At 39.8% G+C, this 17,104-nt stretch overlaps 1 protein-coding gene and 2 long non-coding RNA genes across 3 annotated transcripts in view; 2 read left to right on the top strand and 1 right to left on the bottom strand.

Annotated features, from left to right (window-relative positions):
- The window catches only part of LOC134804155 (uncharacterized), a 431,198-nt gene that overhangs the window by 150,628 nt on the left and 263,466 nt on the right, over nt 1-17,104 (top strand). The window lies entirely within an intron of this gene.
- The window catches only part of LOC134804161 (uncharacterized), a 292,314-nt gene that overhangs the window by 27,376 nt on the left and 247,834 nt on the right, over nt 1-17,104 (top strand). The window lies entirely within an intron of this gene.
- LOC134804145 (type II inositol 3,4-bisphosphate 4-phosphatase) overlaps nt 8,891-17,104 on the bottom strand; it is a 48,915-nt gene continuing 40,701 nt past the window's right edge. The window contains exons 14-19 of the mRNA XM_063777090.1: nt 16,158-16,366; nt 14,871-14,964; nt 12,927-13,107; nt 11,249-11,371; nt 10,748-10,883; nt 8,891-9,313 (exon numbers count right to left, since the gene is read on the bottom strand). Coding sequence (XP_063633160.1) covers nt 9,181-9,313; nt 10,748-10,883; nt 11,249-11,371; nt 12,927-13,107; nt 14,871-14,964; nt 16,158-16,366 — 876 coding nt within the window. The 3' untranslated portion in view covers nt 8,891-9,180. The remainder of the gene's footprint in view (nt 9,314-10,747; nt 10,884-11,248; nt 11,372-12,926; nt 13,108-14,870; nt 14,965-16,157; nt 16,367-17,104) is intronic.

Below are 17,104 nucleotides of genomic sequence, written 5' to 3'. Positions count from 1 at the left end.
TATCGTGCAAACCTCAACATTCAATTTAGGCATATCGAATAAGTAGTAGTAGTAGTAAATTTTAGCAAATGAGAACCATTGAAATGGCTTGACAGACTACATGTAGTTATCGCATTCACTGCCAGGGGGCGTGGCCTAGGAACAAACTTATATGACGCTGAACGCACATGTGCAGTGAATGTGTTAAAGTACGTTTTTGGGCAACGTACGATTTTTACTAAAATAAAATATTTTAATAGCAGCATGCGTAGGTAGGAGTACCTACCTACGCATGCTGCTCAAAACGCCACATAGAATGCAGCGCCATCAGCGGCAAAAAATGCAATTATTTTACGATGCGCCCGGTATGAAGCTAGGAATATCAACGAATAGATTGCTCTGATCAATCTGCCGCCTTTTTTATAAGACAGATCGTGATATGCCTGGGCAAATCTTATCAGATCATGAAATGGCGGCATTTCATGATATGCCTAGGAATATCTCGATATGCCCGGTTTTACGATCTGCGCCGACATTAACACAAAGTAACAGTAATAATTAACATAACAGGATAATACTGTTCTAAGTTTTGGCACTAGTTTGGTTGTAACTAACATATTACATAACTGAATTGCACTTCCCACGTTTTCAGGAGCCCTAGGTGTATATACATAAATAGTATCTTATATTATATCTTACATTGCGCAATCTAGCGATCTACTCGTAAAGGCGCATTAACAATTTATATATAATGTGGTCGTATGGAGGTTACTTATTGTGACTATTCATCATCATCATCATCATTTAGTCTTCCCGTCGGCGTCGGCCACTGCTGAGCATGGGCCTCTCATCGTGTCGCCACTTACCTCGGTCTTGAGCTAGTCTCATCCAGACGTGCCCCGCGATACACCGAATGTTGTACAACAAAATTAAAAAAAATTAAGTGTAAAATTATCATCGTTACACAATGGAAACGAAAAAATCATTAAAAACGCTAACAACTCTATTTTAAACTAATGTGCAAGAAATTTGTAGATTTTGTTAGTCATTATCTAATTCTTACGCCGATAGAACCATAATAATTATTTGTTTTACAAGGGGGCAAAGTTGTTGTTGAGCCGCTCGTGCTAATACTGATACCCGAGCAAGCGAAAGATTCCAAAATTGAATCACGAGCGTAGCGAGTAATTTACGTTTAAAGTTGACATTATATTGCAAAATGGATGTGGAATGACTCATTTTTGCTAAACACCATCCTTTACTACTTTGAAGCGTCGTCAAAGTAACCTTCAACGTTTCCAGTCCGGTTTCAAATAATATGGTTAATCCAAAAATATTTGCAAAAGTTAATGAATGAGGGTACCGATTTATTAAACAACAACAGAGACTTGCGATGATATTTGACAGGCGTTTATAATGTACTGTCAAATTATTTAATTATAGTACCATTTCGTACCTTGTCACAGTGACAATCAATATGAAAGTCACAAGGGACCTCAAACTACAGGGAGCGCAGGAGCATGAACTGTCAACGGCAGCACAGAAGCCCCTATTCATTCGCGCGAAGGCCGCGAAGCATTATGTCAGTGTCCATTTTTACATTTAAACCACTAGACGGCAGACCCTTCTATATTTAGATGCGAAATAGAGCCAGCGTGAAGTGTAGGGGGCAGCACCTGCTTAGAAGCGTGAATAGTTTTTGCTTTCGATACAGGTGACGAGATGTGACCCACCAACACGCAACGCATGGCCTCTATTGTCCCTGTGACAAAATGGTACTGAAATTATATTCCTTCACCGTACACAGGTAATGAACAAAATACAACGTAAAGATAAGTTAAGTAAATTCTTATTTAAAATCAAATTACTTCAGTGAACACATATCAAGTATCATTATTATTCATTATAATTACTTACCTAAATAAATTTACCAAAGTTACATCAAAATTATATTATATGCTAATAGAAATAAACTTATTACCTAAAGAGGTTACTCATTCCTGGTCGCTCAATACTACAAGAAATATAAACTACTTGTAAGAATAATGTTTACTTACATACTATAATAACATATCTACACTTGCGATGTGAAGACAGTGTCAAAGTACTACAAAAAAAGAATAATTTATAAGACTGTCTATAAGGGAAAACCGTCTACAAGCTCTTTCGTCGCTTTTAAGTGGCCCTAGTGAAAAAGGGTACAAGTCTCGCGCAGCTTATAAAATGGCATCAGTGTCGCGTGGAACTTTAGCTCTTTTACAACTGCGCTGCCCGACACTTGTAGCCTTATCCACTAGGGCCACAGATTCTTATACACATACAGAATGGCGGTAGAGCAGGAGTGAAGCTCTACCTTTCCGACAGTGTGACAGTGTGACAGAAGCGGTGCTGGCGGCCGAGTGGATATGACGTTCGACCTTCAATCCGGAGGTCGCGGGTTCAAATCCTGACTCGTACCAATGAGTTTTTCGGAACTTATGTACGAAATATCATTTGATATTTAAGTACCACTAGCTTTTCGGTGAAGGAAAACATACATCTGCGAAGAAATTCAAAGGTGTATGTGAAGACCCCAATCCGCATTGGAATAGCGTGGGGACTATAGCCAAAGTCCTCTCGCGCATGAGAGGAGGCCTGTGCCCAGCAGTGGGACGTATATAGGCTGAAATTATATTTATATTATTTATATGGCGGTCTTCTCCACATTAACTATAGGTAAACATTGAATATTTTTACCAAAAAAATTTTATAATATGGTATTAGACATTGTCTTCAATTGTTACATTACAAAGACATAATTGACATATTATATATTATGCAGATTACCCGGAACAATATACATATATGTACACATCTTACGATATAGTAAATATATAACATCGTTATATACACGCATGTGCTTGGCATCTAAGATGGAAGAACTGTAGATTTTGATCGCAATGTACACTCTCGACTAAAACATAATGAACACGAGGTGGCGCTGCCGTCAGCTTGACAACAAGAACATGCCACGAGAGTTTAACACAAGTCTGCATGTTTACAGGGGAGACCCCACACCCACCGACGCGGAATCGACAAAAGACGATAGAAAAAAGCTTTAGGTCGAAAAAGACGTCGCTCGGCTCGGCCCCTAGTTGTTGACCCTAAGTTGATGTTTTGTGAATCCTGTTATAACTAGGGAGCAAATGAAATTATTTATATTTAATATTCTGATTCGTGTTTTTTAGGGAGTTAGCCGCGTAAGCTTGAGGCGCCGGTACAATTCTGGCCTCGGCCACTAGAGGGCTAAAGCCGACCACTGACTAACAGGCCGCCGGACGATATCGGCCTGTCAGTTAGAACAAAAATTTGACAGCTCCGAACAACTGACCGGCCGATATCGTCCGGCGGACTGGTAATCAGTGGGCCCCTTTAGACACTTTTATTTAGTATACAGCGTGTATTTTTAATATTACCTCAAACCGTAACCAAACGTAGGTTTTAGTACTATGAACCGATATTGCAAGGTAATTTTAAATTAGTCTTAACCACTAAAGCGTAATGCATTTTTGAAAATTTATCGAGCAGCAATGTTGACAGTGTAAGTATCTCTCGAACGCGTAATATGGCATTACGTATCACTCCGAAAAATCAACCACCACTACAAACATCGAGCGCGAACGATCGGCCGTAGCGCACGTAATAGATTCGATTTAATATAGATTGATGCGCCGATATGAATGGTCAGTTCAAGTATATACCTACACAGTGCGCGTAATGTATAATGCCACATGTGCTAGCGTCATGTTTGGTCGCCATGCCATCATTGCTATGTTATACCACTCGCACTCAGTGCTCGCTCGCTCTCGGTCTGTGATGCTTTCGGCTATAACGAGTACCGGCGTACCGAGTCTCAAAACGCAATACGTAATAGATAGACGCGCCGATATAAGACGCCATAGAGTGCTGTAGATGCGCTGCGTAATGTAGGTGATAGCTGTGATGGTGCCATTACGCGCGCGCCCTAGCACTGTTCGCGTTCCGGCGATGTACCGAGTGATGATTGATGTGATATCTCAGTGTAATATTACGTTTTCGAAAAAGTGATGTGATATTGATATATCATTACTTTTTGAAGCACTGTCACGCGCATGTCTACAGCAATGTATTGCGTACACTTATTTGACAGATGGAAGAAAAGGGTCTAGTATTGTTTAGTTATTATCGTTACGTATTTCCTAAATGAGAGAAACAACAACACTTTTTCCTATTTTTTAATTTTTTGGTGCGGGCAAATTTAATTCTCAACAATCATGGTCACCCTACAGGACCTAATTAATAAACATAAAACCTCTTTAAACGTAATGACATTTTGATTACGAAGAATATAAACTGTCAAACTTGAGTGAGATACGAGTTTTCAAAAGTAACCAGACCGTGATGACAGTAATGACATTCAATTTGACACAGAATATCGGTAGTTTAGTATTCTAATTTTAGGGTGACCACGCATGTCGTAAAAAAATTAATAACTTTTTTTTTCAACACGACTAGAAAATTAAAGTTAACCTCACTAATACTGATACGAAACAGTTGCTTATAATTAACGATATGCGCAGTATCAGTCCTGCTCACGTCTCCTGAATCACCCTGTATATTAGCATTATTTTAAATTACTAAGCACTGTAAGGAAGATAGTAAATAATCAGCAATCGGTTGACGAGATAACGTCAATGCCACACTTCAACCCGATACCTACCACAGAAATAGCTACCTACTTGAATAAAAAGTTTGTTCAAGGAATATTCACTTCATTCAAAATTAATTTTAAGGTATTAATACAAACTACCAACCTAATGATAAATAATTTCAGCAAACTCGGGCAGACTACGCGTTACTGTTTACTGGCTGGTAAGATATGATGCTAGAGTCGGACCAAGAAAAGTCTGCAGCGGATTTGATAGCCCACGCAGTGAAGTGTTATTTATACGTCATAATATCATAGAAGTTTGACGTTTAAAATAAGACGTGCGTGAGCTATCAAATACGCTGCAGACTTTTCTTGGTCTGACTCTATTAAGCTAAATTACAAAAAAGAAAATAATTAGTTTTGACGTAGATAGTCTCGTAAATCGGTGTCAAATAACTTCCAAACACAATGCCAAGACCATCAATATTTAGTTCTCAGAAACTAGCCGAAATGATTTTAATTTATGGCGAAACAGGACGAAGTGGGCGGCGAGCCATAGCTTTACTTATACAGGCAGCGATTTCCAGATCGTAGGGTACCTTTACAAACTTATACCAAACTCAATGTCGGCTATTATTGACAGCAGTTAAAAGTTATCACTTGTGACGTCACGCCAGTAAGGCAAAGAAGCGATACATTGCGTGCTGAATTACTTTATTAAGAAAATAATAATAATTGATAACGACTTTTTTTCTTGCAATAGCGGTTCATAGCATTAACGCCTACGTCTGGTTAAAATTTGAGGTAATATTAAAAATACACGCTTTATGAATTCTATTTCAGTATATAAAACTCCTGTTACGCGCGGAACCAAAGTAGCGGCGTGGCACCGCTACGTGGGTTCTGCGCCTTATACCTACTTACTCCGTAGAATCTGAAACAACTCTTCAAACCAATCACCACCAATGGCGTACTATGGCGGCAATATTGTGCTAAAGTGGTAATTATTTTTTGACTTTTATATATACAAATATGTAGATCTGCCGTTTCAGTACACCTACCAAATTTTCTAATGATAATCGCTTAAACTGCTTCGATAAAAAAAACTGCTCTTGAAACAAAAAGATAGTTTCACGTACCATCACGCTCCGCAATTGTTACGCCATTGAAGGTCCATTTCCAATTTAGCAAGAACACCAATTGGCATAAAACCCCGTGTGGTGACTGTACTTATCGCAGTCTAGAATTTAGGCGTAAAATGTACAGTCCCAAAATTATGGCACATGGATTTATTGTTTACAAATTTTAATTTAATACCAGAATATTTGGCACAAACGGCTTAAGCTTTTAAGTTTAAGTTTTGGTCATAGTTGGAAGAAAGACAGTTGTTTCTGTTCATTGTATACCGTCCACCGGGGTGATAGGAATGGCTGGGGTGAATAGGGACAAAACTTAAAATGTGCTTTTACCTGACAATTTCTTAAGAAATACTAACACAAATTGTATCATACAAAATCTGCTATTATTTTCAATCGAATGATGCAATTTGTGAGGGTATATCTTAAGAAATTGTCAGGTAAATTCACATTTTAAGTTATGTCCCATCGCCCACACTGTTAACTGTACATCGGTGGAACTTATGCCTTTTGTAATAAATAAGGTCCACCGATGTACAGTTGGGGGTGTGGCTGTATGTCCCTATTCACCCCAGCCCTCCCTATTCACTTTGGTTGGCGGTACGGTAATAACGGCTTTTTAATATTTCTCTCTTAGCAATACATCGGACCTAGGTAACTCAAATTAGTTAAGTACTAGTACCTACCTACTGCATTACCTACTTACAATCGATATGACAATAATGTGGAATGTTCTATATTACTAATGCGATATTACATCTTTATACATCCAATGTGGTTTGCCGGTCGAAGTAATTTACAGATGGCGCTGGCTTAGGTTTTACCTGTGATTGACATTGACAAATTCTTGTTTTTTTTTTAGTTTTATTACCTGGAACCTTATAAGCCAAATTTCATAGAACAAAACTAGAGACAGATAATACCTTTGCTGGCGCCATCTATAGAAACCTTTGAGAGTTGCCAACACCATTCCAATCCAAATAAAACTTAAATGACCGGTGGGTTCCGCTATATACAATCACATTTGACTACGATAAGGTATAATAAGTGTACATATTATACATACATATATGAGTACTCGTTATAAGTAGACACACGTGTACCCCTGACGAGACGAGGGTATTGACACAACCACCAGTGACGCATCATAATGTACACTTATTTCTATTATTTATACGGTATTATAGGAGGCGAGTGAATCCATGATATTTCATTAATAGGGATCGTACATTTTCCAGCATTTTTGGTGCACGCGGTGTTTTTAACGGAATTGGTATAAATAATTTCAACCCTAATGATTAATTAGCGTTTATTACGTTGATATTAACCTTAATTTACCATTTCAGTTGAAATTATCTATACCAATTCCGTTAACACCACTCTGCTGCACCAAAAATGCTGGAAAATGTACGATCACTGTTCATTAAATTACCGCGTTATCGTATAAAATCGGATACTTGTTATGATTTTTGCCACGTACCGCTCACCGACCTACCGAACTAATTAAGTTTGATGAAATTTAAATCCGTTTAATCGAAATACTCGTAGATTTTCATTTGTTTTTGGGTGAAAATTATTTTTGGGTGAAAATTACACGAATTTTCACCCAAACTAAACCCAATAATATTTCCTCCACTATAGATTCAAAATTCATTCTCAAAAATTGGGGATTGTTTTTTTCTATGGCTATGTCTTAGGGGGTTAGGTTATATTTTACGTGGCATATTATATTTACGAAACAATTGTTGTTAAATGAGATATTTGATCACACTGCTGTCAGATTAGTTTTCCCTCCTTAAATTAGCGATATCTGGAGATAATTGTGAGATTCACTTTAGACGTGAGTGGGTGTGTGTGTACTTGATTAATCGATGGTAAATTTTAAATATTTTAAACGTTTTTTCTATATTTCCATTCATAACCGTGTTCGGTATAAAAATAATATTTAATTTACCTTTAATAGGGGTATCACTGCAATGTTCTGCCGCCAGAGAGCAGCACTAAGCTAGCTAGTAAACCATAGAGTAACTTATACATACTGTGCCTTAAACTGTTTTTTGACAAGTTTTCACAGACAATAAAATATGACATTGATGCATCAAGGCGGTTTGTTAACAAGGACCTACCGGTAAACGCGAAAATCGACATTTAGTTATCTGCCTCTTTATCGCTCGAATATGCAAGAGTGATAGACGAGGTTAGAAACGAAATTTCGATTTTCTTGTTTCACGATAGACCACGATTCTTATGTTTCCTATTTATATGGAATATCCGGATACTCATTCTACCTTTTTGTAAGAAATTTGCTTAGCTTTAACCATTCACTCAATAAATCGGTACAGCAGTAGTAGTAGTAGTAGTAGTAGTAGTACGATCTAGATAATACTAAATGCACATAGCCTTATTTGTTACCAAGTAAAAATATATAAAACCTTGCGGTCTGCGAGGTTGATACCTACTTCATAAGACCTATTTAAATAAAACTATTGATCCCTATAGTATTAAAGGTACTACTTGACAAAGTACAGTCAGTCGTGCATTAAGTACGATTTACAGTAATTCTACACTGCTATTTAAATTACTAAAAAAGATGGTGACTGAGATTTAATATTAAAAACTCCAATACATTTTTGAAGTGGATATGAAAGTGTCGGTTTACTATAAAAGACACAGACACAAACGTGTCCCTCTATAAAAGGGCAACGCCCGTCCACACAGACGTGTCCCTCTATAAAAGGGCAACGCCCCTCCACACAGACGTGTCCCTCTATAAAAGGGCAACGCCCCTCCACACAAACGTGTCCCTCTATAAAAGGGCAACGCCCGTCCACACAGACGTGTCCCTCTATAAAAGGGCAACGCCCCTCCACACAGACGTGTCCCTCTATAAAAGGGCAACGCCCCTCCACATAGACGTGTCCCTCTATAAAAGGGCAACGGCCCTCCACACAGACGTGTCCCTCTATAAAAGGGCAACGCCCCTCCACACAGAGGTGTCCCTCTATAAAAGTGCAATGTTCTACCTTGCAGAGGTAGATTAAGGGGCAATATGCCTTAAAGGCAGTGAAGGGGCAAAGCCCTACAAAAGTGTACTCCCTCTTTGTCGGGGTGAATCTAAAAGAAAGCAATTAAGGGTGTAGCGGCCTTAAAAGAGAGTGAAGGAGTCAACGCGTGACACACAGAGGCAAGTACTCGCCTACCTTCAGGGATACCTATACTTGCGAGGGTACTCAGGGTAAAGTTTTTGACAAAAGTACTTAAGATTGCGAAGATTAAGGTGCCAGGGATAGCCCTATAGTCCTCGGGTGCCGCTCCTTGCTTCTCCGTGAACTAACTAAAAAGGGGGCTTGCGGCGCCCCTTATGAGGGGATGTTTCAGTCACGATCTAAGAGGTACTTAAGTTTGCGAAGAGCTGAAGGTGCCGGGGGGAGGCCTATAGTCCTCGGGCAGGGCTGCGACTTGTTTCTTCGTGAAAGCGTATTTCCTCACGCCGATGTTCTTGAACGTGTTCTCTCGGCGGCAGCCCTCGCTGAAATTGTAATGGGGCTTTGCTAAAAGCTGCACAAAACTAAGAAGGTATTGTCTATGGGTCAACCACAGATAACTTATAGATGGAGCATTTAAAACAACTCGCGATCACCGCACATGGGCGTTCCCATACTAATTTTGTGCCGTGTATATCAGTTGCGTCCACGATTACGACCAGGCGGCGTAGCACGGTCGCGTTTTTATCCCTTGTCACCATGCCTGTCACGTTCTAACAAGTATGTAAGTGCGAAAGGGACGCGCATAGTGATAGACGATAAAAATGGAACCGTGCTGCGCCCACTGTACTCATGAAAGTTCGAAATATCTACATAAATTGAGTTCCAGAATTCATGGGCTGCTGTAGTATAATATGATTGCAATTCACGAAGCATTTTACAAATAAACTGCACTTATGTTTGGTGATCACGTGCAGGAGCACGTGCAGGAGCACGTGGACGCGAGCGAGCACGAGGAGAGGACGTAAACGCTCCATAATACGATGTCTGTAAGTTCACAGCACTGTTAAGTCAAGTGCACACATCTTACTCAAAAATACCAGAAAATATGGGTTATTCCTACTAGTTACCACCAAGTTGTTACCAGTTGTAACTACTGGGAATTTTATTCTCACCTTTTACCACTGGGAAAAATAATTCCCAGTAGTTACCACCAACTCGATTTGGTGGTAACTAATTGTTCTGTTTTTATTAGTATAGAATTCTATCAAAATGTTGGTGGAAAGTACTGGGAAAAAAAATCCCACCTTCACGGGATTAGGGTAAAGGTGGGATACGTGGGAAAAATAATTCCTAGTAGTTACCAGCAAGTCGGTTTGGTGGTAACTATTGGGATTTTTTTTCCCAGCAGTTACCACAGTGGTAAACTGTGGGAAAAATTTCCCAGTAGTTACCACTGGTAACAACTTGGTAGTAACTAGTGGGAATTACCCGACGATATGTCACTTATGTTGCGAATGAAAAAAAATCGGGCAAGTGCGAGTCGGACTCGCGCACGAAGGGTTCCGTACCATAAAAAAAAAAAAAACAAAAAAAAGGAAAAAAAAAAACGGTCACCCATCCAAGTACTGACCACTCCCGACGTTGCTTAACTTTGGTCAAAAATCACGTTTGTTGTATGGGAGCCCCATTTAAATCTTTATTTTATTCTGTTTTTAGTATTTGGTGTTATAGCGGCAACAGAAATACATCATCTGTGAAAATTTCAACTGTCTAGCTATCACGGTTCGTGAGATACAGCCTGGTGACAGACGGACGGACGGACGGACGGACGGACGGACGGACGGACGGACAGCGAAGTCTTAGTAATAGGGTCCCGTTTTACCCTTTGGGTACGGAACCCTAATTATTTGAGATATATTTTAAAATTAAATGGTATGCACCGTACCATATTTTTGCGTTTGACTGTACCTACCTACCTTCTCATTATAGCGAGTGCTTTCCTCATCTCGGTGTCAGCGAGATGATATTCGGAGGCGAGGATGGAGCATTGCTCGAGGGTGACCGACATGCCTGTGCGGTCTTTGGCGCTCTTGCACGACGTGAATCTAATGCCTGGCAGTAAACGAAACAAAAGTTCTAGCATCTAGTTATAGCTTGTGTAGGTTAAAGTTAAGCAGCAGTTATTAGTTTTAAGTGTGATTTATTTTTTGTGACGTTTGTGACTTTTAATATGTTTATAGTATATGTGATTACTTTTTGTGGACAATAAAGATATTAAGTGGGGAAAATGTTGAATAGTAATAATATGGTACTTAGTACTTACCTAAAAAAAAAGTTAAATATTAATACTGTTCAGATAGTTACTATACGGATCATAGATAGGCCTGTATGGCTATCACTAAAGTTTATGAATATTCATTAGATAAAATGAATCACAATGGAGTAAAAATAATATATAAATAAATAATTTCACTCACCGTTCATGAGTCTTGTGGCAAGCGCAGCAAGATGTAGCACCTCGACGTTTTTCGGCACCTTCTTGTGCACCGCTATCCTCAGGTTCTCCATTACTTCTTCCAGCGGCTTTGTTCGCGATGACGCTAAAATATACAGATATTTTAGTTATAGGTAATATCAAATCGACCTTTTAATATCCATTGAATATATCTTATAGGTTTTTTCTCAGCTAGATATTTTTATAATTACTAGCGACCCGCCCCGGCTTCGCACGGGTTAACAAATTATACACCTAAACCTTCCTCAAGAATCACTCTATTGATAGGTGAAAACCGCATGGAAATCCGTTCAGTAGTTTTTGAGTTTATCACGAAAATACAAAAACACAGACAGACGCGGCGGGGGAGTTTGTTTTATAAGTAGTGATACGATATAATTGTATAAATATGTGCAGAAATTATTTATAGTCTGACAAACCAATTTGTCTGCCGCCGCCTTTTTCTTCGACAATAATATGGTTTTCCAGACTATAACAACAGATTAGAACATTCTGTCCAATACAATGTATCAGTATCTTGACCAAAAAGGTCCACGCACCTTTCATTTCAGTACCTATTGACTGTGATATTATCTTATGCAAAATAACATTCCGCCCACCAAAAAAACTAGTATGGTGAGTATGGTGCACATACTACAGATGTAGTGAGTATTTTCCATCGTATTTTCACGGAAACTTACGAACGTGTCTTGCTATTACTGTAACGGTGCGTGTAACGAAACGTTACACTATCAACCTTCATACTATTTCTGGCACCATAAAAATTCTAAATTCCCTTTTCAAATTCAAACCCTATTCCAAATTCCATTCAATGATTTTTATTTTCAGTTCGATCCAATACTTCAATCAATAAACATCACATACCGACTGTACTTCATAAGTTCGTAAAATACGGCCTAAAGCCTATCTAATATTATTTTATTAAGTGAAACGTATTATATAAGTGCTGTGCAGAACTATATTGCTCTTTTAGTGGCCCTGCGCAGTTTCCAGATATCTACATCATCATCAAGGCACATATTGTAAGTTATAGTAACTTTTAACCTTCTAAGTAAATTACGAAAGTGTTTTTATACATAGTTAACACGTAACCTGTATTGTGGTGCCTTTTTATTCAAATTAATAAATACCCACTCGTCCTGGATCCTGCCTTTTGATTTACCATCATCCCCGTGAGGCTCCAGCCAGCTGCCCCCTCACAATCACAGTCAGTCTCGGAACAAAAAGTACTAACATAGACTGAACTAGCACGGAAAATACGAACGTTTCCGAGAAAATACGATGGAAAACAATTATGCATTATATCTGTACTTATGCAGGCGATCATAGTTGTCGCAGTTGGAGTGGTACTGCGGCGTGGTCTCGCCCAGCGCCTCGGCCAGCGTGGCCTTCTCGTTCACTTGACGTCACTCAAAACTGAACATTCCGCCCACCAAAATGCGTATGTTTACCTCTAGCCGTGTGATCCTGCGGCACACCTTGCAGTACTTAAGATAGTACTTGTGCAGGCGATCATAGTTGTCGCAGTTGGAGTGGTACTGCGGCGTGGTCTCGCCCAGCGCCTCGGCCAGCGTGGCCTTCTCGTTCACTTGACGTCACTCAAAACTAAACATTCCGCCCACCAAAATGCGTAAGTTTACCTCTAGCCGTGTGATCCTGCGGGCACACCTTGCAGTACTTTAGATAGTACTTGTGCAGGCGATCATAGTTGTCGCAGTTGGAGTGGTACTGCGGCGTGGTCTCGCCCAGCGCCTCGGCCAGCGTGGCCTTCTCGTTCACGCCGATGTTAAAGAATACGGCGGTTATTGTGAAGGTTAGGTGCTGAAAAAAAAACAGTGTCATTATAATGAAATTTTAGGCATTCATTTAGCCAGCGCCACCTAGCAGTGGCGTGACTTCCATACAAGCCCAAAAGCCGGGCTTGCCCTAAGGCAACTAATTGCCTTACCGAAATTACGTAGTGATAAGATCAATACAGATTATTTTAAAATCGCGCGCCAAACGAACCCGTATTATTAAATTCAAGCTACAGCCTCGAACCGCGGCACGAGCGTGTTGCAAAATTTTGCCGCGGCGTGGCGCCTCGTCCGCGCGAAAGAAATCAGGCGTAGGATGTTCTAGCTATCCTGCTCGCGCTCGCACTCGTCGGCTTGCAACCGTGCTTGCTTTTTCGTCCCGCTCTGGGCACTATCAGCCTACAAACCGCCAAAGAACGATGTAACTATTTGTTGGTATGTATAGCCATTTTATAAGACGATTTAAGCCTGGCTTTTGTTTGGTGTGAAGTTAGCTGTATAAGTTCGCACGAGCGCGCGTTCGCGTTTACTTCAAGTGTATTATTATTTAGTTAGTCAAGTCGAGTCAGTGGTCGAGTCGAAAGTAACAAAAGTTTGTTTAAGTGAATTTGATTAAATAGTGAATGTGGATTTGTTCATTGTTGTGGCGTTTAGTTTATAAGTGTTAACAATGGATCAAGAAGTGGTTCCTTGTGACGGTTTGAAATGCGTCCACGTTTTAGTCAACCAAAACAAGGTAAAGTCTTTGACCTTTGTCCAAATCGGGACATAATTTCCGCGGCAAAACCAACACCCGACTTGTGTATTTCTCAGTCAAGTCAGCCGCGTAAGAGAAATTTCTGTAGGGCCGTCTACAAAACTCATTGGATTGTTGGTTGTTCCCATAAAAATAAGATGTATTGCTGGTGTTGCATATTTTTTTCGAACGATATTAACGTTTGGAATACTTCTGGCTATAACGATATAAATAATTTATCTGGAGGGATAAAGGGGCACATGAATTCCGGTAAACATAATAATATGTGTGCAGTGATTTCTTTTAGCAATTTTGGGAAACAAAGGATCGAGGCCTCTTTGTCGCGTCAATTATCAGAAGAAATATTAAAACATAACACGCGTATGCGTGTTGACAACAATCGTAGTGTTTTTCAGAGGTTAGTCGATATTGTGTGCCATTTAGCACAGCAAGAACTTCCTTTTAGAGGACACGATGAGTCAAACACTTCATTAAATAGGGGCATTTTTTTGGAACTTGTATCGTTGCTATCAAAATATGAAGGCGTTCTAGAAAAACATGTTCAAAGCGACAAACCAAGCTCGAGCTATTTGTCTAACAAAATACAAAATGACATTATTCATTCCGTAGCAGACGTGATTCAGCTCGCATTGAAAATGAAGTGAAAAAAAATTATATTTGTTTCTGTTATAATTGACGAAACTCCTGACGTCAGTCATAGCAGGGAACAATTATGTTTGATTTTGAGATATTTCGGGTAAAACGATATTCACGATCGCTTTATGTTTGTAATATTCTATCTAGTAATAGTATGCCCTCAGTGCGCTATGATTAGCTCGCCTCGACACGCTAGCAGATGCATTTGAGTCCGAAGAGTGAAGATTGGACAGTTATTACGAAAACATGATCTTTCGGCTTGCCCTACTCCAAAACCCTAGGCACGCCACTGCCACCTAGTTAGCTCTAAACTAAAAAAGGTTAAAGCTAGATGGCGCTACTAACTTTCATTATTCTCAATAAATTTAGTAAAGGAATTTCAAAAAGAGTTTTACCTCTTTATTAGTAAATTTGGCGTATAGGGAGTCTGAGATTGGTATGTGTACGACCAGGGAGCCGCGCGTCCCCGATACGCGAGGTAACACATTGCTGCAACAGAAAAATCAATGACAACATAAATAATTAAGTAGATGTTGTTTAGGAAAAAGGGTCCAATACACAAAAACCTGTTAATATAATTTGAATTTTCAATTTAAAAAAAAAACATTAACTTAAGTTACAAATTTTAGGGGGTGGATTTTTTTCGTTAAACTTCCTTATTCCTATGAGACAATATACTCGGTGTCTGATCAGTAGGGATCAAAAGAAGGCAAACGCTTGAGGACCTTAAGATCTAAAGCCTAACTAGGAATATAAGATCACAGGCCATGTTGCGGAATTTCACTGGAACTAATTGTTTCATACTATACTGAACTGGCACCCTATACATAAGAATAACGGCGCCCTCTTGACAATGATCATACATTACTGGTCAGGCTTTACTTAGGGCCAGTTGCACCAACCACATTTGACAGACTGATCAACGTCAGCCGGCGCGCCCCGGCGCTTTACTATGAAACTTTCCATACATAAAAATTTAGCGAACTCTTTAACGATACGAACAGTTTGGTGCAACCGACCCTTAAATATCATGCAAACCGAAACATTAGTCAAAACTTGTTTTTAAATTGAACAACGGGACTTAGGGCCAGTTGCACCAACCACATTTGACAGACGGATCAACGTCAGCCGGCGCGCCCCGGCGCTTTACTATGAAACTTTCCATACATAAAAATTTAGCGAACTCTTTAACGATACGAACAGTTTGGTGCAACCGACCCTTAAATATCATGCAAACCGAAACATTAGTCAAAACTTGTTTTTAAATTGAACAACGGGACTTAGGGCCAGTTGCACCAACCACATTTGACAGACGGATCAACGTCAGCCGGCGCGCCCTGGCGCTTTACTATGAAACTTTCCATACATAAAAATTTAGCGAACTCTTTAACGATACGAACAGTTTGGTGCAACCGACCCTTAATCGCGTATTTAAGTTTTAAGATTTACCTCCGAGGTTTCGAGGACGGCGTTGTCCCCGTGGTCTCGTCGTCGTGGTGGTCGTCTTCTCCGAGACCACCGGGACAACGCCGTCCTCGAAACGTCGGAGGTAAATATTAAAACTTAAATACGCGATTAAGTCCCGTTGTTCAATTTAAAAACTTGTTTTGCCAAAAAGGTGCAGAAGACGTAACCCAAAGGTACTTCGACAATGTACTCTACAATGGATGAGTGCAACTTACTTGTGATCGCTCTTAGTCAACGTAAACTGGACAGTGTGGAGGTCCTCGACCGCGACGGCCATGTCGCCCCACATGGCGCGCTCGGCCGCGTACAGACTGAGTAGCCCCTCGAACCCGCACAACGGGCCCAGCCCCGACGAGAGGAGCGAAACGATGTGCGCATTCGCCCCGCATAGCCAGGATACAAGGCCCGCTGTTACTGTTGTTAACTGTAATATGTACAGTCGAATGTTTTAATTTATGACCCATGTTGTACCTTGTCACAGTGACAATAGTATGAGGTCTCTAGTAGAGATGCCACGAATATTCGGCAACTATTCGGTATTCGGCCTATTCGGCCACTTTGCTGAATATTCGGTATTCGGCCGAATGTTGCCTACTATTCGGCCGAATACCGAATATCTGTTGCACCTACCTAAAATTAAAAATTACACAAAAAAAATTACCAAAAACTAGGTTTATTTATTATTTAAAATGTATTCTTGGAAAGTAGTTAAATACGAAGGCACGTTTTTGAGCATTTGTTGGTTACAAAATATTTTATTTTTATCATGGGTCTGATTTTATTGACTCTAACTAAATTCATTAATTCTGTTCAGCATAAAAATATAAAACGTTGTGCTTTGTTGGCGAACAGTTTTCATAATAATTGTGACTCAAAATGTTCGCATGTCTTGCCGAATATTCGGCCGCCGAATATTCGGTATTCGGCCGAGAGAGGGGCCGAATATTCGGTAGGTATTCGGTATTCGGCCAAATTCACTATTCGGGGCATCTCTAGTCTCTAGCGACTTTCATGTTGATTGTCACTGTGACATGGTACGAAATGGGTCATAAATTAATACTTCCGACCGTACACAGGGCGTCCCACGACTTCGCCACATGGAAGGAAAGTATTTTAAATACTGTAGAAGGGAAATTTTACTGAATTTTTATTTTTAAGACAA

The sequence above is a fragment of the Cydia splendana genome, chromosome Z (assembly GCF_910591565.1).
Source record: "Cydia splendana chromosome Z, ilCydSple1.2, whole genome shotgun sequence".
Classification (NCBI taxonomy): Eukaryota; Metazoa; Arthropoda; class Insecta; order Lepidoptera; family Tortricidae; genus Cydia; species Cydia splendana.
This window is presented reverse-complemented; position numbering and strand designations above follow the sequence as displayed.